The sequence below is a fragment of the Oncorhynchus tshawytscha genome, unplaced genomic scaffold (assembly GCF_018296145.1).
Source record: "Oncorhynchus tshawytscha isolate Ot180627B unplaced genomic scaffold, Otsh_v2.0 Un_contig_172_pilon_pilon, whole genome shotgun sequence".
Classification (NCBI taxonomy): domain Eukaryota; kingdom Metazoa; phylum Chordata; class Actinopteri; order Salmoniformes; family Salmonidae; genus Oncorhynchus; species Oncorhynchus tshawytscha.
In genome coordinates this window covers 38,010-65,205 of record NW_024609701.1, presented here as the reverse complement: position 1 = coordinate 65,205, position 27,196 = coordinate 38,010, and the positions used below count along the sequence as shown (strand labels likewise).

At 44.7% G+C, this 27,196-nt stretch overlaps 1 protein-coding gene across 2 annotated transcripts; it reads right to left on the bottom strand.

The window, feature by feature from the left end:
* Positions 1-6,544: 6,544 nt before the first annotated feature.
* Positions 6,545-26,861, bottom strand: e2f7 (E2F transcription factor 7). Of its 2 annotated transcripts, none has more exons than XM_042317076.1 (13): positions 26,285-26,861; positions 25,588-25,680; positions 19,947-20,235; positions 19,370-19,529; positions 18,441-18,689; positions 16,796-16,954; positions 16,281-16,418; positions 15,630-15,815; positions 15,281-15,368; positions 13,758-14,106; positions 9,992-10,196; positions 9,096-9,457; positions 6,545-8,073 (listed from the first exon to the last, which is right to left on the bottom strand). In XM_042317076.1, the coding sequence occupies exons 2-13, from the start codon at positions 25,596-25,598 to the stop codon at positions 7,915-7,917; spliced, it is 2,355 nt and encodes a 784-aa protein (XP_042173010.1). In that variant the 5' UTR covers positions 25,599-25,680; positions 26,285-26,861; the 3' UTR covers positions 6,545-7,914. The 2 variants fall into 2 exon arrangements, with proteins under 2 accessions (XP_042173010.1, XP_042173009.1); XM_042317075.1 differs by having other exon boundaries at positions 19,947-20,243; positions 26,285-26,858.
* Between the last annotated feature and the right edge of the window lie 335 nt (positions 26,862-27,196).

Sequence of the window (27,196 nt, the reverse complement as noted above, 5' to 3'; positions counted from 1 at the left end):
CATTAATTCAGTATCATGCTCGAACCAGATGTAATGTCCAGTATCATGCCCAGCTCGAACCAGATGTAATGTCCAGTATCATGCCCAGCCCGAACCAGATGTAATGTCCAGTATCATGCCCAGCTCGAACCAGATGTAATGTCCAGTATCATGCCCAGCCCGATCCAGATGTAATGTCCAGTATCATGCCCAGCCCGAACCAGATGTAATGTCCAGTATCATGCCCGATGTAATGTCCAGATGTAGATGTATGTCCAGTATCATGCCCAGATCCAGATGTAATGTCCAGTATCATGCCCAGCCCGAACCAGATGTAATGTCCAGTATCATGCCCAGCCAGAACCAGATGTAATGTCAAGTATCATGCCCGATCCAGATGTAATGTCCAGTATCATGCCCAGCCCGAACCAGATGTAATGTCCAGTATCATGCCCAGCCCGATCCAGATGTAATGTCCAGTATCATGCCCAGCCTGAACCAGATGTAATGTCCAGTATCATGCCCAGCCCGATCCAGATGTAATGTCCAGTATCATGCCCAGCCCGAACCAGATGTAATGTCCAGTATCATGCCCAGCCCGATCCAGATGTAATGTCCAGTATCATGCCCAGCCCGATCCAGATGTAATGTCCAGTATCATGCCCAGCCCGAACCAGATGTAATGTCCAGTATCATGCCCAGCCCGATCCAGATGTAATGTCCAGTATCATGCCCAGCCTCGATCCAGATGTAATGTCCAGTATCATGCCCAGCCCGAACCAGATGTAATGTCCAGTATCATGCCCAGCCCGAACCAGATGTAATGTCCAGTATCATGCCCAGCCCGATCCAGATGTAATGTCCAGTATCATGCCCAGCCCGAACCAGATGTAATGTCCAGTATCATGCCCAGCCCGAACCAGATGTAATGTCCAGTATCATGCCCGATCCAGATGTAATGTCCAGTATCATGCCCGATCCAGATGTAATGTCCAGTATCATGCCCAGCCCGATGTAACCAGATGTAATGTCCAGTATCATGCCCAGCCCGAACCAGATGTAATGTCAAGTATCATGCCCGATCCAGATGTAATGTCCAGTATCATGCCCAGCCCGAACCAGATGTAATGTCCAGTATCATGCCCAGCCCGATCCAGATGTCATGTCCAGTATCATGCCCAGCCTGATCCAGATGTAATGTCCAGTATCATGCCCAGCCCGATCCAGATGTAATGTCCAGTATCATGCCCAGCCCGAACCAGATGTAATGTCCAGTATCATGACCAGCCCGATCCAGATGTAATGTCCAGTATCATGCCCAGCCCGATCCAGATGTAATGTCCAGTATCATGCCCAGCCCCAACCAGATGTAATGTCCAGTATCATGCCCAGCCCCAACCAGATGTAATGTCCAGTATCATGCCCAGCCCGATCCACATGCCCAGCCCTCTAGTGGTGCTTTCTAGTGAATTAGTAGAAGAGCTTCACAAATCATTATGTGTAATGTGTATGATGTTAACCTATTGAATGGAACACAATGGAGCCGACAGTAGAGTCACATCCCATCTGGGGCCATATGCATCAAACGTAGGAGTGCTGATTTAGGATCAGTTTTGTCTTTTATATATATTTTTTATATCCTAGATCAGCACTCCTACCCTGTCCTTCAGCTTAACCTCTTCATACTGACCTACTTTTACTTCCTTTTTCTAGTCTCTGCCAAAGGATTAGATTTGGAACTATGTTTGGGGTCAAACAATCGGCTTCAAATGTATAAATCCTGAAAGGAGTGGGCAGAGAGTGGGCTCATGGGCCTAACCTGTTACTCCTACATTGGCACTGCTCAGGTCAAGGCTTTTCAGCTGGAATGAAAATAAATTACGAAATGTAATTCAGAAATCGCGCTCTGGGTGCATGCACACTGACTTCGGTCGCCAGCTGGACGGCGTTTCCTCCGACACATTGGTGCGGCTGGCTTCCGGGTTAAGCGTGCATTGTGTTAAGAAGCAGTGCAGCTTGGCGGGGTCGTGTTTTGGAGGACGCATGGTTCTCAACCTTCACCTTAGACCGCTGCGCCACTCGTGAGTCCTGTCTGTAGGTGTTTTTGACCTCTCCAAGGTAACCGTTGGGAAAAACAACACATTCACATGATTGGCATTAGTGTGCAATTATAATGATCCCCGGAGCTCATGTTTCATACTGTCCACAGGGAGTCCTGCTTGTTTAAAGTCTCTATGATGTTAACAAAAGTTGATGTTGGGGAACCTAAGTGCTGTTCAGCTGCAGGAGCTGCTTTGTTGAGGAAACACCTGTTATCACCAGTAACACCTGCAGCCGCTAGCAGCCCACACCATAGAACTAGAATCACATTACATCACCGTAGAACTAGAATCACATTACATCACCGTAGAACTAGAATCACATTACATCACCGTAGAACTAGAATCACATTACATCACCGTAGAACTAGAATCACATTACATCACCGTAGAACTAGAATCACATGACATCACCGTATAACTAGAATCCCATTACATCACCGTAGAACTAGAATCCCATTACATCACCATAGAACTAGAATCCCATTACATCACCGTAGAACTAGAATCACCATTACATCACCATCACCGTAGAACTAGAATCACATTACATCACCGTAGAACTAGAATCACATTACATCACCATAGAACTAGAATCACATTACATCACCGTAGAACTAGAATCACATTACATCACCGTAGAACTAGAATCACATTACATCACCGTAGAACTAGAATCCCATTACATCACCGTAGAACTAGAATCACATTACATCACCATAGAACTAGAATCACATTACATCACCGTAGAACTAGAATCACATTACATCACCGTAGAACTAGAATCCCATTACATCACCGTAGAACTAGAATCACATTACATCACCGTAGAACTAGAATCACATTACATCACCGTAGAACTAGAATCCCATTACATCACCGTAGAACTAGAATCACATTACATCACCGTAGAACTAGAATCACATTACATCACCGTAGAACTAGAATCACATTACATCACCGTAGAACTAGAATCACATTACATCACCGTAGAACTAGAATCACATTACATCACCGTAGAACTAGAATCACATTACATCACCGTAGAACTAGAATCACATTACATCACCGTAGAACTAGAATCACATTACATCACCGTAGAACTAGAATCACATTACATCACCGTAGAACTAGAATCACATTACATCACCGTAGAACTAGAATCACATTACATCACCGTAACTAGAACTTACATCACCGAATCACATTACATCACCGTAGAACTAGAATCACCGTAGAACTAGAATCACATTACATCACCGTAGAACTAGAATCACATTACATCACCGAACTAGAATCACATACATCACCGTAGAACTAGAATCACATTACATCACCGTAGAACTAGAATTACATCATTACATCACCGTAGAACTAGAATCATTACATCACCGTAGAACTAGAATCATTACATCACCGTAGAACTAGAATCACATTACATCACCGTAGAACTAGAATCACATTACATCACCGTAGAACTAGAATCACCGTAGAACTAGAATCATTAGAACTAGAATCACATTACATCACCGTAGAACTAGAATCACACATAGAATCAGAATCATTACATCACCGTAGAACTAGAATCACATTACATCACCGTAGAACTAGAATCACATTACATCACCGTAGAACTAGAATCACATTACATCACCGTAGAACTAGAATCACATTACATCACCGTAGAACTAGAATCACATTACATCACCGTAGAACTAGAATCACATTACATCACCGTAGAACTAGAATCACATTACATCACCGTAGAACTAGAATCTCACCGAAACTAGAATCACATTACATCACCGTAGAACTAGAATCACATTACATCACCGTAGAACTAGAATCACATTACATCACCGTATCACATTACAACTAGAATCACATTACATCACCGTAGAACTAGAATCACATTACATCACCGTAGAACTAGAATCACATTACATCACCGTAGAACTAGAATCATCATTACATCACCGTAGAACTAGAATCACATTACATCACCGTAGAACTAGAATCATATTACATCACCATAGAACTAGAATCACTGATTCTTGTTCTTTGTTTCTTATACAAGTTAACCAAATCAATAGAGCTCTTCCTTTTATACATCACAATCACCATTGTACCGTTTCTATTTTTTACATTGCAAACTAAACAGAGAAAAAAATAATTTTCTCTCCACAATCACTAGAACAAATTCATTCTTCTTGTCTTCCAAATAACTGCATAATTGTTGGCCATGTAGTTGAAAATGTCCCAATATGACAAAACAAAGTGTTAGCTGAGGCCCGTGTAACTTGGCTAGAAGTCAGGTATGTTGCTTGTTTCCTCCAGACAGAGATGCTGGCCTGCTACTCTTTTAGATATTCCAACTATAGCAGAACCTTGGCTAGAAGTCAGGTATGTTGCTTGTTTCCTCCAGACAGAGATGCTGGCCTGCTACTCTTTTAGATATTCCAACTATAGCAGAACCTTGGCTAGAAGTCAGGTATGTTGCTTGTTTCCTCCAGACAGAGATGCTGGCCTGCTACTCTTTTAGATATTCCAACTATAGCAGAACCTTGGCTAGAAGTCAGGTATGTTGCTTGTTTCCTCCAGACAGAGATGCTGGCCTGCTACTCTTTTGCAGATATTCCAACTATAGCAGAACACGTCATTATGACACAACCAGGATCTTCTTGGATATACCCATCAATGGAGAAAGATGACTTCAGGACTGATATTGTAATATCAAACACCACAGATATCAATACGGTTATCTGAAGTCTAAACAGAGACTTTTGTTTCATGTTTGGCTAAGGCTGAGCAGTTCACTCAACATTCTCTATTATTAATTATGAATGGAATAAGAGCCCAGACATGACAGTCTACTCTGTTCTCCTAGTTGAAGTGTGTATTTGTGTATGGTTTAGTACCTTCAGGGGGAGAATACCAGTACGTTATACTTAACTGGACGTCATTTGCTGTGAAATATTTATTTTTTAATACCTGGCCACTACCAGCCTATGCTGTTGATTCATCTACAGATGTTTGTCGTAAATACATACAAGGCCTAAGCCCGAACCGAACCTATGGGCAGCAACCCACCAGGTTTATTACACCTGTAATAAATTACCAGATTGGTCTGCAGTCACACTGACAGGATGCGTTTGCCTGACCTCTATTATTAGGGCAGCTTTGATTGGATTTAGAGAGGTCGTTGGCCCTGTTTGAATACTGTTAGAATAATTAACGTGATCTGATAGATGTCCATGTCAGACTAGTGAATACTTCAGAGAAAGGATGTAGGTTTTCATTCAGGGCCTTTAGGATATGGAGCATGCTGTTTCTTTGAGTGATCTACTGCCATCTATTGGTCAGTTCCTTCAATGGCAGCCAAGTGCCAGTGCCTTATTCACTATATTGTGTAGCACAACGACCTGTGGCTAAATATGTTGTAATTTGACAAAACGAAGTGTCATTGCTCAGAGCTAGATATACAATGCTACATTTACAGGTGAAAAATCTGTGTGTGAGAAATACGAGTTGCTCATATCACTTGCAATTCTATGAAGACAACACGGAAAGCAGCTGGACATTTTCACTTTTTTATTACAAAGGTTGTGGATGTCTAGAGAAAAAACCCTATTTGTCCCATAACATACATACAGCCAGCAGTACATACAGCCAGCAGTACATACAGCCAGCAGTACATACAGCCAGCAGTACATACAGCCAGCAGTACATACAGCCAGCAGTACATACAGCCAGTAGTACATACAGCCAGTAGTACATACAGCCAGTACATACAGCCAGTGTACATACAGTAGTACATACAGCCAGTAGTACATACAGCCAGTAGTACATACAGCCAGTAGTACATACAGCCAGTAGTACATACAGCCAGCAGTACATACAGCCAGCAGTACATACAGCCAGTAGTACATACAGCCAGTAGTACATACAGCCAGTAGTACATACAGCCAGTAATAAGCACCGTGAAAACAATGTGTTGTAATGTTAGAAAAGGTTTCCTACAAAGCAGCGGACGGAAAACTACAGAAACTAGCAGTGCAATTATTATTTTATGATAAGAAGCAGCATTAAATTAAACATTTCAATGTTTTGAAGTAATAATTAAAAACATATGAATACAATATATACAAAAATAATTATTGGTAAAAAAAAGAAGAAAGATTTCTGTACATGAACAACACATCTACAGCAGTGAAGGCCTCTGACAGGAGGACGGCTCATAATGGCCAGAACAGAGCAAATGGAATGGCATCATAACACATGTGAGCCATGTGTGATGTATTTGATACCATTCCAGATTCCACTCATTACCATGAGCCCGTCCTCCCCAATTAAGGTGCCACCAACCTCCTGTGTTCTACAGTTCAAGTAGATGATCAGCACCCTTTGGTGTAATGTAACTTTTCCTCAATTACCCCCCCCCCAAAAAAATATTCCAGAGGCCAAACTCTAATGCACGTCATTTAATGCATTAAATACAGTACTTTGATATTTCACTCTAGTCTCCAGTCACACCGCTGGATAACTAAGTCATTCAAGTATCTTGTAACATCAAATGATTTCACATTTAGTTTTCACCTGGCATGTGGTGGTGTGAGCACATACACATACACAGAGAGCGATGCTGGCATTTGGTGTTATTCTTAAAGCCCAACAATTGGAAACCTGTAAACCACATGAGTGTTGTACAAATACAGAACCCTTTGGAGTGGCCAAGATGCCAGTCTTTGTACCAAAAACCCTGGCAGCCATTTTGTAGGCCTTAAGCTCAGCAATGTGTTGCTGTGACTGCTTAAAGGAAAACTCCACCCAAAACATTTTGGACTATATCAACAATGGACTGAAACACATAGCAAAATATAGTTTTGGGTGGAGTTTTTAAGTTAAAACCTCATTTACACAGTGAAAACCAGTGGTTTTTAAACCTCTCTTAGAGCCAGGTCAGTTACACGCTAGAAATGCAACCGAGAAGCGTATCGATATCTCTTCGACGTCATGACTTATTACCAACACCAGTTTCTGAAATGTGTCATCATGGGAAACCTTTCAGCTTCCACAGATATCATTCACCTATGATCAACTGTTTCCCTTTTTCCTACGGATACCGTTTTTACCGAATCCCTCCAGAGCCAGCGAATCAGAAGTATATTCTTAAATACTTAGTGCTAAAAGTAGAGTAACATCATCAGAATTGTTACTCAACAGTCCCAATACTCAACAGATATATTAGTTCATATATAAATAACGTTGGGATATAATAAAGTCATGGGTGGAGCGATTACCAAGGTAGCTCAATCTTTCTATGGAAGATGGACTAGAAAAATAAATATGAGTGGTACCTAACTCCCACCACAGGAGGGCACTAAAACAAAAGACGACAACACTGCTTCCCTGTGTCCTCTGATAGTTATCGGTGTCCCACAGTCCAATCATGAGGAACGAGGGTGAAGTTTCCCCTAGGATCAGCTTCCCTTCCCCCAATCCTAACCGTAACCATTAGTGAGGAAACTGCAAACTGGCCCAAGATCAGAGTCTAGGGGCAACTTCGCCCTACATGATGAGGCACTTAAAGGAGGTATCGTATAGACTAGCATTCATTCCCTAGTAATAAGGCGAAGCGCCAGTGGTATGAAAGCAACACAGTTCGGTCATACAGAAAAGACACCCTGAGAGTCAGAGCGTGGGGAGTAAAGCCAAAGCTAGCGCAGTCAGAGCATGTTTAGCCGGAGAGCAACATTTGTCCATTCCTCTCAGGCCACTAGGCAGCCTTTCAGGTTATAGCTAACAGCCACGCCCACTCTAAAAGGTCCCCAGACTTCTAATTGGTCAGTGGTTGGCCGATGTCCAGCCTCCTCTGGGCGGAGCCTCGTCGGCGGGCCACGGGGGTTGTGGTGGCCGTTCCCAGGGTCCCTGGCGTCTGGAAGAAGGCCTTGGAGCCACCGCCAGCTGCCGCCTCCTCCTTGGGAGTCTGTGGTGTCTGTGGAGGAGAGACAAGAGAGTGAGGCCCTGAAACCACACAGTTTAAGGAAAGCTGCCTCTGCCGAGCATCTCACTACAGATGAATAATCAACTCTGGCAGTAGAGTATCACTGTGACAGTATTCCATCTACCCCTCACCCCCTCTTCCAAATACCAGCCTTATAAAATACCACTCAATTCAATTCAATTCTAAGAAACACAATGTTTTCCAGCGAAGGACACATTTCAGCTTGAACCCTGTTCCCCACTGCGAAACCTAGCTATGCATTTCTAAGCAGAGCAAGCGAACAACCTGTTGGAAACAGACCACTTGTATACAGTCTACATTCCATCAATGTTAGGAGAGGGAGTACATAGCAGGAATGGGAGACCGTGTGCTGATTCATTTGTTATGGATGAACACGTTGGCTCGTCCAATCATTAATAATGTCCCTTCATTTTGCGCCAAGAGTCTAACGAGTGAGCTTGTGTCCCAAATGGTACCCTAATCCCTACATAATGCACTACTTTAGACAAAAGTCCTATGGGCTCTGGTCAAAGGTAGTGAGTTATAGCTATAGGGAATAGAGTCCAATTTGGGATGCAACCGGAGTCTGAGAAGTGTCTTCACGAGGCACAGAGTGACGTCAGAGCTATGTTGGGGAATTTAATTGTCTTTTAATGACCAAAAGATTAATGAACTCTGCTGAGGTGAAAAAAGCTATATTTTCCTTTTCGGGGATAATCTTTTTAAAGCAAACAAAAGCTGAACTGCTGTGGAGTAGTTAAAACATGATAAACAGAGTTTGACGGTGGCATTTCGTGTTTGTCTGCTACACAAAAGGTCATACATCATGTGACCGGATTTAACTGCTTTCCAAATATAATCTGATCCATGTGAAGTGGTTAAGGCACGGGCTGTCTGTCTGTCTGTCTTCCTGCCTGTCTATCTATCTATCGTCCCGCCTGTCTATCCATCTTCCTGTGTCTTCCTGCCGGTCTATCTTCCCGCCTGTCTGTCTGTCTTCCTGCCTATCTCACCTGTGTCTCTGTCTGGATGAAGGTCAGAGGCGGCCTGGTCTCCAAGGGAGAATGTGAAGGTATGGGTGCCGACCCGAACAGCGGGTGCTGCTCTGGACTGGAGAGGGCCGGCGCCACTGCCACCCCATTGAACTCTGGGGCTCCGGCCACTGTGTAGGGCCCGGCGGATCCCACCACAAAGCAGGCGGGGGACATCATGGTGGACATGTTGAAATTGAGATTGGCATCGCCCCTGTTGGCCATGAGTGGGTAGGGGGAGAGGGTGGAGGAGGACACAAGGACATAGGGCAGGGTGCCAGCAGGTAGAGTCAGGCCGCCTGTCGTCTGACCAGCAGAGAGGAGGAAGTTGAGACTGTTGAGACCTGGAGGAGAGAGGGGTGAATGAGGACGAGTCATCTGTGAAAAATGGCACCCTATTCCCCATTTAGTGCACTATTTTTGACCAGCGCCCTATGAAACCATGAGGATGGGGAGTAGACATCGCTTCAACCAACAGGAGACGAGGTGCAGCCAAAAATCACAAGAACATAGAAAAATATGCATGATCATCACTCACAATGCCTTTATCCTTGAAAGACTACAAATCCCTACATGGGACTGAGGTCACTACGTTAAGGACACTGCTCCTAAGTAGACAACAAGTCTTTCAGCACTACCTGTACAGTCCAATATCCATCCTGGCACAGAGTCTAAGGTCATGTTTCAGAGACGCAAACTAAAAAAAATGATGCTAGTGTGGATAAGAGACATTAACTGAGCAACACTGACTGACTGGCACAGAGTTGTTTTTAACATAGCATACCTGCAGAGTTAGGCACATAGAGGTAGTGTGGATAAGAGATATTAACCGAGCAACACTGACTGACTGGCACAGAGTTGTTTTTAACATAGCATACCTGCAGAGTTAGGCACATAGAGGTAGTGTGAAGGCCGGACCAGGTTGTTGTGGGGGCTCTGTCTGCCCACCTCCCCGTCTCTGAGGACTCTCAATAGGGCCTCTTCCCTGACTAGCCCCCCTGGGTGCTCTAGGGAGCTGGTCCTTGGGCTGGTGGTCATCTGACAGCTGTTTCCCTCCACACTCCTTCCCTCCACTCTCCTTCTCTAGGAATAGAAAAACTATTTGTAAAGTGTGCCAAGTACACCAATAATAAACAGCTAGTAGCAGCAGTGTACAAAAGGGAGGAGGAGGGGGGGGGTGTCAATGTAAATAGTCCGGTGGCCATTTGATTAATTGTTCAGCAGTCTTTTGGCTTGGGGGTAGAAGCTGTTAAGGAGCCTTTTGGTCCAAGACTTGGCACTCCGGTACCGCTTGCCATGTGGTAGCAGAGAAAACAGTCTATGACTTGGGTGACTGGAGTCTGACAATTTTTGGGGCTTTCCTCTGACACCTATAGTATATAGGTAGAAGCTGTTAAGGAGCCTTTTGGTCCAAGACTTGGCGCTCCGGTACCGCTTGCCGGGTCCTAGGCCCCAGTGATGTACTGGGCCGTGCGCACTACCCTCTGTAGCGCCTCACGGTCAGATGCCGAACAGTTTCCATACTAGGTGGTGATGCAACCGGTCAGGATGCTCTTGATGGTGCAGCTGTAGAACTTTTTGAGGATCTGGGGACCCATGCCAAATCTCTTCAGTCTCCTGAGGGGGAAAAGGTGTTGTCGTGCCCTCTTCACGATTGTCTTGGTGTGTTCGGACCAAGGCACTTGAAACTCTCTACACTACAGTTAATGGGGGCCTGATCGGCCCGCCTTTTCCTGTAGTCCACGATCAGCTCCTATTCTTCAGTTTTTAATGTGACCCTCCCACAGCCCAATGCTGCAGCGCTCCCTAGTGCATCCCATAATTAATTTACGATGAGCTTTGATCACATTTCCCTCTCAAATAATGAGCCATGAAATTGCATGGCTCATCTACAAAAATGATAGCTCTGTTTTGCTAATTTTTCAACACAAATAATGTGAACTGCTATGCTTCCTCTGCAGAGGATTTTGTGACTGCTTCAGGTGAATGTACCAGACTACTGGTAGGTAGAAATACTGTGTGGATTTGAGCACACCTACCATGACTTCTCTCGCTCCTCAATTTGAATGGAAGTGAGAGGCGGAGATTAATAGTCTGGGGTTTTGTACAATTACAAATATCACATGCATCACCAAAATGATAATGCCATTGTGTTTAATTACAACTTGGAATCCTTTTATCCTGGTCAGGGAGCATGCAGTGATTCAGATTTTAATTTAATGCTTCGCTTTCGGGAATCATTAACAAGATTCTCTGCATTTTCTGAATTAAATCACAGCATGTATGATGATGAAATATACTGAAATAATGTCGTCCTCTACTACTTCCATGTCTCCATAATGTCATCCTCTACTACTTCCATGTCTCCATAATGTCGTCCTCTACTACTTCCATGTCTCCATAATGTCGTCCTCTACTACTTCCATGTCTCCATAATGTCGTCCTCTACTACTTCCATGTCTCCATAATGTCATCCTCTACTACTTCCATGTCTCCATAATGTCGTCCTCTACTACTTCCATTTCTCCATAATGTCGTCCTCTACTACTTCCATGTCTTCATAATGTGTCTACTACTTCCATGTCTACTACTTTCCATGTCTCCATAATGTCGTCCTCTACTACTTCCATGTCTCCATAATGTCGTCCTCTACTACTTCCATGTCTCCATAATGTCGTCCTCTACTACTTCCATGTCTCCATAATGTCTCCTCTATACTTCCATGTCTCCATAATGTCGTCCTCTACTACTTCCATGTCTCCATAATGTCGTCCTCTACTACTTCCATGTCTCCATAATGTCGTCCTCTACTACTTCCATGTCTCCATAATGTCGTCCTCTACTACTTCCATGTCTCCATAATGTCGTCCTCTACTACTTCCATGTCTCCATAATGTCGTCCTCTACTACTTCCATGTCTCCATAATGTCGTCCTCTACTACTTCCATGTCTCCATAATGTCTCCACTAATAATGTCGTCCTCTACTACTTCCATGTCTCCATAATGTCCCTCTACTACTTCCATGTCTCCATAATGTCGTCCTCTACTATGTCTTCCATTCCATTTCTCCATAATGTCTACTACTTCCATTTCTCCATAATGTCGTCCTCTACTACTTCCATGTCTCCATAATGTCGTCCTCTACTACTTCCATGTCTCCATAATGTCGTCCTCTACTACTTCCATGTCTCCATAATGTCGTCCTCTACTACTTCCATGTCTCCATAATGTCGTCCTCTACTACTTCCATGTCTCCATATTATCATCAGAAGCTCTCAATTTTCTAATCAATCAGTATAATGTTGCTAAGAAACTTGAGGAAACCTCTTTTCATTATGAAGTGATCGCTGAACATAAACAGCACATTCTTCTGAGTTATGTCTTTCACCTTCACATGTAATGAACCTCACAAAATCACGGGCTGCCTCTCAAATGGCACCCTATTCCCTATATAGTGCACTACTTTTGGTCAGGGCCCATAAGGAACAGGGTGTCATTTGGGAAACAGCCGTGGAGGAAAATGAAACTCCCTCCTTGGAGAAAACATTCCCGTACGTAAACAAACCATTTGGTAATTCACTGGTCTGACCCCCCCCCCATGAGATCAGGCCTGAGTCCCAAGTGGCAGCCTATTCCCTACATAGTGCACTACCCTATAGACCCTGGTCTAAAGTAGTGCACTATATAGCAAATAGGGTGCCATATAGGAAGCAACACAGATACTTCCAATACACATGTTGAATTAAACCAACAGAGGACAAAGTTATGTACTGTGATCTTTAGAGTGGGTATAACTGGAGTGTCCAGACAGACAGGCAGTTCTCTCTGTGTGTGTGTGACTTCTCAGCAGTCGCATCAGTGTGTGTCACTTATAAATAACAAAAGGGCATCATTGGGAAGCTCATTATTGACAATGCATAAAGAGTGTACTGGTCACCTTGGAAACCAACCAGTGTGTTATTAAGACTGAGGGTTCTATTCAATCAGATCTGCTTTATGTGACATTGGCATAGAGATTGTTTTGGCGGTATAAGAGGTGGAACTGCATTAGAGCTGTCAAATCCACAAGCAGCTCACGTCATTATACCTAAAGCGGACATTGCCATTGGCTGCAGAGTCGCATTATGAGAATCCCATGCAGCCTGGTTGAGACTGAACACTGATAGAACTCGTCATTATTTCTATGTAGCCTTTCTCCTTCTGAACTTTAACGTGAGTGGGACGGTGTGGCTTCCTGACAATGATTAAGGCCGATTTGACAGCACCAATGCAGTTCCACCTCCGACACATCAGCTATGAGGGTGTCAGCTATCGCCGGTTAACACTTGATCTGATTGAATCTAGACCTGAGACGTTACAGTATGAGGCGTCGCTCTCCCTGACCCGTCTTATCGGTTGTCAAATCACCACGCTTCTAATTAAAAAGGGGAAGTTTCGTTTTTCACAACTTCCCTTTTAAATATGGATCATACATTACTGTGATTGGTCTAGCAGGAGGAGGATGATCTACAGTGATCTAAGGTCAGAGGTGGTCCTTGGTACAGTGTGGAAATATGGACAACGACTACCTGAAGCGTGTCAGGCTTATGGTCAATCAGAGATCCACAGTACATCTGTGGATTTCACTTTCTCCACGAACTCACCTTTTCAGATAGCTCCGTCTCAGGTGACTCCCTCTTCTCCTCCACTCCTTCATCCTTCTTCCTCTTCTCCAGGATGTTCTCTCTGGACCTTGACCCCGGTGACCTTTGAACTTCCGTGGTCAGGCAGTCAAGCCCATCCTGCGCCTCCGGACCTCCGTACAGCATGACCACCGAGGCCTGGGACAGGCTGGGTAGATAGGCCATGTGGTGGGGATGGGGGGACAAGGGTCCCACGTATGAAGCCTCTGGGTGGACGGGCACGGCCAGGGGTGCTAGGCCCGGGGAGCAGAGCAGGGAGTTGCCGTCACTGTGGGCGGGGCTCTGAAGTCCACCGCTGGGGTGGGAGACACTGCAAAGACACAGAGGAACCAACTTAGACATATGTTTCTGTCATTCTCTCCAAGCAAATGCTCTGTAGCAGGGCTGTCAAATTCATTTCCTGGAGGGGCCGAGTGTCTGCGGGATTTTGTTCCAATTAATGATATTAATTAGTTAGGAACTCTAGGTCTTAATCAGACATGGTCCTCTAGGAATTGAGTTTCACACCTTTGCATTATACTGTTTATTAAAAAGATGGGACATTAGAATGTAGAAACATATAGTAGTAAAGTCCTTAAATGCTATTTTCTCCAGAAAAACAAAACAATGTGGTGACTGTACATTATCCAGACCAGATTTCAATTGGAAAAAAAACAACAACAAAACACCCCCTCTCAGCAGTTTGGAACCAGCAACCTTTACGACTCCTCCATCCCCACTCCAAAAACACTTAGAGCAGCAACAGCCTTGAGACGGCTGTGGCTTGGCCACCGGTGAAATAGCCACCACATTCCTAGTAGAAATGGTCAGAAACCGAGAGGACCAGGAGACACTGCAGCCAACTCATGTAAAACATGTCAAACCCAGCCTAAACAAACACCAGGGTAAGAGTAAAAACTCAAAGCCAACCATTACGAAAACCACCTTTTATAAATGAAATTAACTGTGAGACGTGGACCAATAACAGTTTGCGGAGAGCTTCAGCCGGGCCTATTAAAAACTCCAAGCCGGAGCCTCTGGAGCTGGTCATTTGCACGCATCACTTCCTCTAAGGGCCCAGTTTCCTGTTCCTGAGTTGCAACTAAATCACCACATAAGCCATGTCTCAAATGGCCCCTTATTCACTATATAGTGCACTACTTTTGACCAGGGCACATAGGGCTCCGGTCAAAAGTAGTGCACTATAAAGGGTGCCATTTGGGACACCTTCATATATTTTATTCACATGGCAGCCCTGTTGTATACCAGTGGACCTGATGTGTCATTACATTCGACCAACAAGCTAGTCCTTGGCAACAGGCAGTGTAATAGATCATGAAATGCAACACAGAAGTTGTAGATTGTTTGCAGTAAATCTAAGGTTATTACCACTGGATGGCGTATGAAAAGTGATGGCGTGATTAGGAACAGGATTGGTAGCAGCCTGGGATGTTTGGTGTGTGTGTGTGTGTGTGTGAGCCTCCTTCCGTGTGTGTTCTACTTACCCTGTAACAGAGGTTCCAAACTGCAGCCGGCACACAGCGCTGTTGCTCACACACCTTCTGGAATAGTCTACTGACTGGGGAAGCAGACCTGGACAGAACCGAGGGAGACGTGAGTTAATTACATTTACAGGTATTACTTTATTTGAATGGTCCCAAATAAATGGTTGGTAGAAGTTTAACTAACTAGCTGCTTGCCCTAACCTTATCCTAGTCTTACCCCGACCTGTAACCCTAGCATATCAACAGATTAGTAGTTGGTTGACAGTTGACAGCTATGTGCTCTGACCCACATCACAACTGAGTCATTGGGAACCAGTTGTGATGTGAGCTGTCTGTCCTGACTCCTTACCCGTGACCTCTCTGCGTGGGCTGCTGGGCGCCGAGTTGACACGGCGTTGGCTGGCCACGGAGGTGGGCACCACATTGAAGGAGGCATGGCGTGCCAGCTTCTGTTTCCTGCCGCCCGGAAGAGCGATGGCCTCCGGAAGAGCGATGGCCTCCGGAAGAGCGATGGCCGCTACAGCCTCTGAGTCCTCTGTTGAAAAACAGAGTGGTCAGTGAGTTCTGTGTGTCAGTAGGAGTAGGGTGAAGTTGCCCCTAGACACTGATCTTGGGTCAGTTTATCATTTTCCACACTAATAGTTAAGGCTAGGACAGGAGGAGAGGAAGCTGATCCTAGATCTGTGCCTAGGGAAATTAATCCCAGAGCGTGTTAGTCTTGGTCAGTAGACAGGTTTATGAGTAGTTTTAGTAGAAGTGAAGACAGTTCCATTATAAATGTATAATGCATCCATTTCCATTCACTGTAATATTGTTTAATAGATGGTCTCCCTATGTACTGAGCTGATGCCCTTCTGAACCAATATGGGAGTGATGTTATTTGTTTTACCACAGAGGACCACTGTGTGAAAAGTGTTTTAATGAATGTTAAGTGCTATCCTATGTGGATCCACATCTGGCTGTATTATTCACTACCCAAATCATTTCAATTCAATCTTACCATGTCTGCTGTGGAAGTCTGCCGGGCCGATCCACTTGAACGCAGGCTTCCTCCCCCTCTCCTCCCGGACGTGGACCTTCTTGATCAATCCCAGACTCGTCAGGACGTTGGCGATGTCATACAGCCGCCGCACCTTAGCTGAAGACAGATTTGAATCAGATTCGAACAACACAGTAAAAAGGCCAATGGGAGGGATGTCTGGGGGTATCGGAGGTGACGTTGCCCCTAGACACTGATCTTGGGTCAGTTTTGCATCTTCCCCACTAATGTTTAAGGTTAGGATTATTAGAGGAGAAGTTGATCCTAGACCAGTACTAGGGGAAACTTCAACCTGCAGCTATTTGGTGGCTGGGTTGTGATCATTAGGCCCCAAAGGGAAGACACTGACTGAAACAGCCAGGGACTACCTGGACTTGATGTTGTGTCAGAGGCTCTTTGACTGCACAGCAAAACCCTCAAGATCCCCATGAGCTCTGGTCAAAAGTCGTGCACTATGTAGGTAATAGGATGCTTACTTTTGTACTTGCTGTGGCTGGCGGGGTCCTGGCTTTCCTCGATGAGGATTTTGGCGGCCACGTCCAGAGTGACCGTCTGGGTCCTGGACACCAGGAAGAGCATGACAAACTTCTGACTCATGATGCGTAGGGACTTGTCTTTCCTCGTGCTGGCGGCCGCTGCAAACAGACAAGCAGAACAAAGTTAAAGGGAATACTGGGTTCTATTCACGAAGTGGAAAACGGAAGAAAATGGACAGAAACAGGGAGGGAACTACCTGAACTTGTTTCCGCTTTTCCGTTGCAAAATGTTTTGCGACGGTGTGCACTAATGAATAGGACGTTGCAGTGGCTTGTATGGTCTAGTGCTGCCGACAGCAGTTACATACCAGTGTCAGCATGGGTTTGAATCTGACCTACAGCATGTCACACCCTCCTCCTATAACAATACTACTTTAATGTCCGTGTTACAGAGAACGATGGATATTTGATTCAAGACCTGAGTTACCTGTCAAACAGGTGGTCTTGTCAAACAGGACCATAATACAAACGACAACGTTCCTTATTCAGTGAGAGAAAGTGACCCTGCCCGCCTCTCAAAGGGACGTTATGACGGGAAGTGGAAGGCCTAGTGTTCTGCAGGAGGGGACGCCAGATCCAAGGCACCCACTGCCTCTAGGGAACAGTAGCTTTGGATTCTGTTAGCTAGCTACATGCAGCTACCTAGTTAGCCAATTAGCCACGTTGAAACGCACAGCCCAGCGTTGTCCCGGGTTAGGGTTTGGCCGGGGTAGCCGTCATTGTAAATAATAATTTGTTCTTAACTAACTTGCCTAGTTAAATAAAGATTAAATACATTTTTTTATAATTTGCCTTTAAGCCCAAGTCAGTAAAAGCATTCCTCATCGTCATGGAGACGAGGGTAGGGGGTAACGGCCTCACGGGTTTATCAAGGCTGATGGGATTCTTTGTGTTAATGTGTGTGATGACCAAGCGCTCCTCGTCAATGTGATGGATCACTAATACAACTGGGAGATGACAGCAGAAGAATGGCGACAGGAGCGAAGCTTGGCGGCTGAGCTTTTGATGTGGCACATATTAACTAGTAATCTCCAAACGCCCGCTGAAGTTAATTAACCAGACTGTTTGACTAATAACGACACAGGGTATAAGTGATCCATTACCTGTCGTGAGAAGATTCCCCCCCAATCCTAACCTTAACCATTAGTGCGGAAAATGAAACACTGACCCAAGATCAGCGTCTAGGGGCAACATCACCCTACTCCTATCATGGAGACGGTTGACCAGAATACATTGCGGTCTAGAAAGTATCTTGTTACAGTTTACCTAACCTTCAGTTACGAGATTTCCTGTATTTAGACAGAAAATCTGATAAAATTATTTTGTCAAACACACACCCTGCACATCCAAACAAATCCAAACTTGAGTTGCAGACGGAGCATGAAGGCACTCCAAATCTCCCATTGACATACATGCATAATTGACACCAAACTTTAACTTCAGTCACACATCCCAAATTATAATAATTCAACCCTGTGTCCATCAGCCGCCACTGATGTAGCAATCGCAGATTGTCCCTTTAGGACAACGTAAAACTAACCCAAGGTCAGCGTCTGGGGGCAATTTCCCCTTACTCTGCTCTCACCACAGCTGGAGTCTCCTTCACCTCCCTCCTCTGGGGTGTGTGTGGTGGCTCCCCCTCTGTGACCACCCTCCCCGGCCTGCTCCATGTGCAGGTGGTAGCGCTGCTGCCTGCCCATCCTCTGCAGCTCGGCCAGGGTGGACCCCAGGCGCCGCCGCCCGTACCACACGTACTGGTTCTTAGCCACGCGCCCCACGATCATCAGAGACTCCAGGACGTTTACGATGTCGTAGATCCGCCGCCGCTCCACCCCTAAAGACAGACAGACACCAGGGACAGGTCAGACTGGGGTCAGCAACATGATTTCAGTGTTCTGTTATGTGAGCTGGTTATATAACAAAGCTCTAACTAAGGTACCTCAACAGGATTTAATGACGCAGCAGACCATGTCTGGCTGCATCTTAACGTTCCTCAGTCTCAGACATTGCTTGGTTTATACTACAACCTGGTGCTATTCTGGAAGGTACAGTGGGATACGAGGGCTCTGTGGGAAGGTATCCATAGCAACCATTTCCAAAATCCAATAGTGCGTGATATTTCACATAGCTAATGTAATATCCGTTTTATGAGCTATTTCCATTATTGTCTTCCTTTCTGTGCGGTTACCAATTATGGCAGCCTCCCTGAGCCGGGTCGTGTTCATTAGTCATAAAACGGAAGACAACGGGTCATTTGTAGCTGAGTTGCGAGTGCATGATGCTTGTAACACAAGGGTAGTGGGATCGATTCTCGGTACTGCCCATATGTATAATGTCTGCACGCATGACTAAGTTGCTTCGGATAAAAGTGTCTGCTAAATGGCATTTATTATTTAACGGACTGAAACAGGGAGGGACTGTTGAAACATTTGCAAAACATTTTACATCGCTTGCCCTGATGAACATGACCCAGGTGTAGCTGTAATCTCCCTCTCTGGATTCATTGGCTCTTACCCAGGCTGGTAGACACCTCATCCAATGAGATACTGATGGTGTCAGAGGTTGGATAGTCCGGATACAGGGCCAGGAACTTCTGGCACAGCAGGCCCAGGCTCTTCTGCTTCCTGCTGGGCTTCCTTTCCCCCTCTTCCTCCTCCTCATCCACCACATCAAACTGATCAGAGAGACAAAGCATTGTCAAGAAAGTCATTGAGTCAAGAATTGTACAAATGTATTACAGCATGATACTTAAGATTTCAGCATCTATAAATCCATTAGTTGGAAGATGATAATAAAATGATAATGTCACTGTATATTCAAGATAACATATCCTACCAGCAGTTTCTGGCATAACCTTTGCTAATCTCAATCCATACAAATGACCCATAACACATTACTAAATATTTGCCCAAAGGCAGCCATCACCATCAATTCATTATAGGAGGTCAGTGTCAGTGTCCCTAATGGCATCTTATTCCCTATACAGTTGACTAGTGTTGACCAGAGCCCTGTGGGCCCTGGTTAAAAGTGGTGCACTATAAAGGGAACAGGGTGCCATTTGGGGTGCAGTCGGTGAGTGGTCAAAGGGTACCTGGCATGGGCCATCCACCTCGACATCCTCCACTGCTCTCTCATTCTCAATGGGCCTAAACAGCACCTTCTTCATCTCTCTGTCGCGGATGTCAGGGCTAGCAGCACTAATGAGCATCCTGAGGTTGGCCGTGGGGGTCCAGGGGTCCGCGTGGGGAGGGGCCCCCCGCTCAGAAGGCTTAACAGGGGTGCTCTGGAGGTGTTCCGGGGTGGGAGGCTTACTGCCATACAGCAGCATGGTGGCCGTGGTGTCCATCTTGTGAGGGGTGGTTCTTCTTCGCTCGACACATCTGTTCTCCTGGGAAGGAGCACAATGTTATGAACTTTGAATAAGTGGGGTGGAGTGATATGAAATGTGTTGCATTTGTAGGCGGATCTACTTCATATAAATAACGTAAGCATAACTATCTTATATATACATTCCCCCCCCCTCGCTCAACTTTCTTCATTCAACTTTTTCCACCCCGGACGCTTTATCTGGACATGGTTCTACAGAACCTCCACCAGCCAAAGCTAAGTGGCAACATTAACATGAAGACTAAGAATTGCTGTACTCATAATATACAGGACAACAATCGCCTTATGGTGAGGATAGCCGTGCTGCAAGCAAAGCTTCAGACGCAATCATTAGGCAAGGGTCATAAGTACAGATAGTAATATAAATCCTCTCGCACAATCCCAAGGGTCATAAGTACAGATAGTAATATAAATCCTCTCGCACGGTCCCAGCAGCCAGACAATTTTCTCATGGCTTCTGGAAGGAAATACTGTAGGAATGCTCAACCAGTTCTCCCCATTAAGCAACAAGTCGGAGTCTGAGTCTTCTCTGGTCTCTCCTCAACCCGTTACGGGGTCTGAGACGCCGAAGCCTCCCACCATTAACTCTGACAAATTGAACACCGTAGTCATTGCCGACTCCATTTTCCGTAGTATTAGACTTCCAGCGATCATACACTGTTTACCAGGGGGCAGGGCTACCGACGTTAAGGCTAATCTGAAGATGGTGCTGGCTAAAGCTAAAACTGGCGAGTGTAGAGAGTATAGGGATATTGTTATCCACGTCGGCACCAACGATGTTAAGATGAAACAGTCAGAGGTCACCAAGCTCAACATAGCTTCAGCGTGTAAATCAACTAGAAAGAGGTGTCGGCATCGAGTAATTGTCTCTGGCCCCCTCCCAGTTAGGGGGAGTGATGAGCTCTACAGCAGAGTCTCACAACTCAATCGCTGGTTGAAAACTGTTTTCTGCCCCTCCCAAAAGATAGAATTTGTAGATAATTGGCCCTCTTTCTGGGACTCACCCACAAACAGGACCAAGCCTGGCCTGCTGAGGAGTGACGGACTTAGCAATCTCACTGGAACAAAGACCTCCTCCATTCCTGTCATTATTGAAAGAGATTGTGATCTCTCACATCGCAAAATAGGGCTACTTAATGTTAGATCCCTCACTTCCAAGGAAGTTATAGTCAATGAACTGATCATAATCTTGATGTGACTGGCCTGACTGAAACATGGCTTAAGCCTGATGAATTTACTGTGTTAAATGAGGCCTCACCTCCTGGTTACACTAGTGACCATATACCCGCGCATCCCGCAAAGGCGGAGGTGTTGCTAACATTTACGATAGAAAATTTAAATTTACAATTTAAAACAAAGACTTAAGTTTTCATCCTTTGAGCTTCTAGTTATGAAATCTATGCAGCCTACTCAATCACTTTTTACAGCTACTGTTTATAGGCCTCCTGGGCCATATACAGCGTTCCTAACTGAGTTCCTATCGGACCTTGTAATCACGGCAGATAATATTCACATTTTTGGTGACTTTAATATTCACATGGAAAAGTCCACAGACCCACTCCAAAAGGCTTTCGGAGCCATCATCGACTCAATGGGTTTTGTCCAACATGTCTCTGGACCTACTCACTGCCACAGTAATACTCTGGACCTAGTTTTGTCCCGTGGAATAATACTGTGGATCTTAATGTTTTTCCTCATAATCCTGGACTATTGGACCACCATTTTATTATGTTTGCAATCGCAACAAATAATCTGCTCAGACCCCAACCAAGGAGCATCAAAACCCATGCTATAAATTCTCGGATTACCCAAAGATTCCTAGATGCCCTTCCAGACTCCCTCCACCTACCCAAGGACGTCAGAGTATAAAAATCGGTTAACCACCTAACCGAGGAACTAAATTAAATATTGCGTAATACCCTAGATGCAGTCGCACCCCTAAAAACAAAAAAACATTTGTCATAAGAAACTAGCTCCATGGTACACTGAAAATACCTGAGCCCTGAAGCAAGCGTCCAGAAAAATGGAACGGAAATGGCGGTACACCAAACTGGAAGTCTTCCGACTAGCTTGGAAAGACAGTACCGTGCAGTATCGAAGAGCCCTTACTGCTGCTACACCAAACTGGAAGTCTTCCGACTAGCTTGGAAAGACAGTACCGTGCAGTATCGAAGAGCCCTTACTGCTGCTACACCAAACTGGAAGTCTTCCGACTAGCTTGGAAACAGCCGTGCAGTATCGAAGAGCCCTCACTGCTGCTACACCAAACTGGAAGTCTTCCGACTAGCTTGGAAAGACAGTACCGTGCAGTATCGAAGAGCCCTTACTGCTGCTACACCAAACTGGAAGTCTTCCGACTAGCTTGGAAAGACAGTACCGTGCAGTATCGAAGAGCCCTCACTGCTGCTACACCAAACTGGAAGTCTTCCGACTAGCTTGGAAAGACAGTACTGTGTAGTATCGAAGAGATCTCACTGCTGCTCGATCCTCCTAGTTCTCCAACTTAATTGAGAAGAACAATCCAAAATGTATTTTTTAATACTGTCGCAAAGCTAACTAAAAAGCAGCATTCCCCATTAGAGGATGGCTTTCACTTCAGCAGTGATCATTTCATGAACTTCTTTGACAAAAAGATAATGATCATTAGAAAGCAAATTATGGACTCCTCTTTAAATCTGCATATTTCCCCAAAGCTCAGTTGTCCTGAGTCTGCACAACACTGCCAAGACATAGGATCAAGGGAGACACTCAAGTTTTTAATACTATATCTCTTGACACATTGATGAGTCTCTGAACCATCAAGCTGCATGCCGGACCCTATTCCAACTAAACTATTGAAAGAGCTGCTTCCCGTGCTTGGCCCTCCTATGTTGAATATAATAAATGGCTCCCTATCCACCGGATGTGTACCAAACTCACTAAAAGTGGCAGTAATAAAGCCTCTCTTGAAAAAGTCAAACCTGGACCCGGAAAATATAAAAAACTAAAATAGGCTTATATGGAATCTCCTCTCAAAAAGCTGTTGCACAGCAACTCACTGCCTTCCTGAAGACAATGTATACGAAACGCTTCAGTCTGGTTTCATACCCCATCATAGCACTGAGACAACACTCGTGAAGGTGGTAAATGACCTTTTAAAATGCTTCAGACCAAGGCTCTGTATCTGTCCTTGTGCTCCTAGACCTTAGTGCTGCTTTTGATACCATCGACTACCATTCTTTTGGAGAGATTTGGAAACCCAAATTGGTCTACAAGGACAAGTTCTGGCCTGGTTTAGATCTTATCTGTTGGAAAGATAACAGTTTGTCTATGTGGATGGTTTGTCTTCTGACAAATCAACTGTACATTTCGGTGTTCCTCAAGGTTCACTATATATTTTACCTCTTGGTGATGTCATTCGGAAACCATGTTAACTTTCACTGCTATTCGGACGATACACAGCTGTACATTTCGATGAAACATGGTGAAGCCCCAAAATGGCCCTCTCTGGAAGCCTGTGTTTCAGACATAAGGAAGTGGATGGTGGCAAATGTTTTACTTTTAAACTCAGACAAAACAGAGATGCTAGTCCTAGGTCCCAATTAACAAATAGATCTTCTGTTGGATCTGACAATTAATCTTGATGGTTGTACGGTCATCTCAAATAAAACTGTGAAGGACCTCTGTGTTACTCTGGACCCTGATCTCTCTTTTGATGAACATATCAAGAATATTTCAAGGACAGCTTTCTTCCATCTACATAACATTGCAAAAATCAGAAACGTTCTGTCCAAAAATGATGCAGAAAAATGTCCCCATGCTTTTGTCACTTCTAGATTAAGACTACTGCAATGCTCTACTTTCCAGCTACCTGAATAAAGCACTACATGATTAAGAAGCAGGCCTCCAGCAGGCAAACAGCTGGAGGCCAGGGTTTCTCCTATAGAGCAACATTTTTAAGGAATGGTCTGCCTATCCATGTGAGAGACACAGACTCAGTCTCGACCTTTAAGTCTTTATTGAAGACTCATCTGTTCAGAAGGTCCTATGATTGAGTGTAGTCTGGCCCAGGGGTGTGAAGGTGAACGGAAGGCACTGGAGCGATGAACCGCCCTTGGGGTCTCTGCCTGGCCGGTTCCTCTCTCTCCACTGGGATTCTCTGCCTTTAACCCTATTACGGGGACCGAGTCACTGGCTTACTGGTGCTCTTCCATGCTGTCCCTAGGAGGGGTGCGTCACTTGAGTCCCTGACATGATCTTCCTGTCCGGGTTGGCTCCCCCTTGGGTTCGTGCTTTGGGGGAGATCTTCGTGGGCTGTACTCTGCCTTGTCTCAGGGTAGTAGGTTAAAGACATCCCTCTAGTGGTGTGGGGGCTGTGCCTTGGCAAAGTGGGTGGGGTTATATCCTGCCTGTTTGGCCCTGTCCGGGAGTATCGTAGGACAGGGCCACAGTGTCTCCCGACCCCTCCTGTCTCAGCCTCCAGTATTTATGCTGCAATAGTTTGTGGTGGGGGGCTAGGGTCAGTCTGTTATATCTGGAGTATTTCTCATGTCCTTTCCAGTGTCCTGTGTGAATTTAAGTATGCTCTCTCTAATTCTGTCTCTCTTTTTCTCTCTCTTCTCTCGGAGGACCTGAGCCCTTGGACCATGCCTCAGGACTACCTGGCCTGATGACTCCTTGCTGTCCCCAGTCCACCTGGTCATGCTGCTGCTCCACTTTCAACTGTTATGCCTGCGGCTATGGAACCCTGACCTGTTCACTGGACGTGCTACCTTGTCCCAGACCTGTTGTTTTGGACTCTCTCTCTACCACACCTGCTGTCTCTAACTCTGAATGATTGGCTATGAAAAGCCAACTGACATTTACTCCTGAGGTGCTGACCTGTTGCACCCTCTACAACCACTGTGATTATTATTACCCGACCTTGCTGGTCATCTATGAACATCTTGGCAATGTTCTGTTATAATCTCCACCCGGCACAGCCAGAAGAGGACTGGCCACCTCTCAGAGCCTGGTTTCTCTATAGGTTTCTTCCTAGGTTCTGGCCTAGGGGGTTTTTCCTAGCCACCGTGCTTCTACATCTGCATTGCTTGCTGTTTGGGGGGGTTTCAGGCTGGGTGTCTGTACAGCACTTTGTGACATCGGCTGATGTAAAAAAGGGCTTTATAAATCAATTTGATTGATTGCTTTAGTTCATGTGAGAAATAATCTCATTTCAAGACACTCCAGGCATGTCATATAACAGTGCTACAAATTCACAAAAAGAGGAATTGACTCTGAAGATTGTTTTCCGAAGTGTCTCTTCAATAAGGAATAATAAATAATAAGGAATTGAAGGGTTCATTTGACTTGGAATCAAAACATACCTTCTGATCATTTCTGCCTCCAACTTCCTCCATGTCTGCTTTGCTCTTCTTTGGACTTATGAGATCTCTCAAAGCTAGACATTCAACTTCCATCTGAAAAACAATTAGCCATATCATATTCATTTGTCTCTGAACTGTGCAGAAAAGTCATTATTTAGTTTCATACAGCCATATTTCAGTCACTACTTTGCTATAGACAAATGCAGCAAATAGATCGATCTTTTACATGGCCATAAGATATCAGTGGTCAGAAGATTTTGGCGCAAAGACCTTAGCCCACCTAACGTTAGCTGACGAATCTAGCTAGCTAACAAGCTAACTATCTACTATCACATCTAATTCTGACACATTGAATATAGCTACTGTAAAAGTCCTGATGACAAGACGAATACACAATAGACAGCTAAATTGTAGCTATAGTACACAATGGAAACACTTTGCAAAAAAAGGATGCAATCTTGGGAAGTATTTTCTTTGGGCAAATTGAGTATTAATACTGATCCATTCAACGTGACACTTAGCTAGCTAAAAGCTAGCAGGTTGCAAGACAAAAAGTATATATACTGTTAATCAATAAATAAAACATATTTGTCTATTTACTTAATACATAAATACCTTGCTACATTATTTACCTGCTGGCTGTCATCTAACTTACTGTAGCTAGGCTAGCTAACGTTAGTGATTATTATTTACTCACCTTCTTCAGCGTTTCCTACGTAACGTAAGGAGATAAAGTTGTCAATACCAACGTACAGTATCTCCAATTGCACAGACTTACTGGTGGTACGTTGTTTAACTCAAATCAACATAACTTTAATTTCTTAAATAAGCGGGCTTTCTTCTAATATCCAGCTGTAAAACTTCTCCTGTTCCGCTGAAGTTACTTGTGTTGGAATTGCATTACTGAACAGGAATAGCTACAACCAAAAACACCCGCTAAAGCTTTTTTTTCTGGCGCTCTCATGCGTTTCACTCAGTCGAGCCAATCAGCAGCTAGATGTTGTGACGCGTACAATTGATTTATCCAATAGGCAAGGGGCAACAGCCACGCCTCTAAAGATTCTTGGCGGGGCAGTCCGCGCGGTCTTGACTGAGATTCGTGCTGTTCAGTTTGACTGCTGCTGTTCATAGTGTTTGAGTGGCATAGCCGCGCACTTAGAAACCCTATTAATAACCTTAATCACAGAGGCGTTGTTGTTGCATGTATCGACTACGGACCCACTGCGGTTCCATCTAATTAGCTTGCGTGGCTCAGGGAAACAGATGGGACTGGAGTGGGTGGCGCTCATTCTACCTGTGACACCGCGCGAAAAGTTGTAACGTGAGGAGCCCAATACCCAGGGTCCCGCCCTCAGGCTTTCCCAGTCCCTCGAGTTGTCCCGGTTATCACATAATCCCCGCCCAATATTTCAAGACTGTTTACTTTGAAAAATGTAGGTTTACAGAAATAATATATAATTAATATTCTTGATTTATTTGCAAAAAACTAAATGTTTCTCAGATACATGGGATTGCATATTTAATGTATTAGCAATTATTGAATTGTAAATGTATCCAGTGCAAAATTAGCAAAGGAGAACAATTGGCTATTGATTGGTATTGGTTGCCT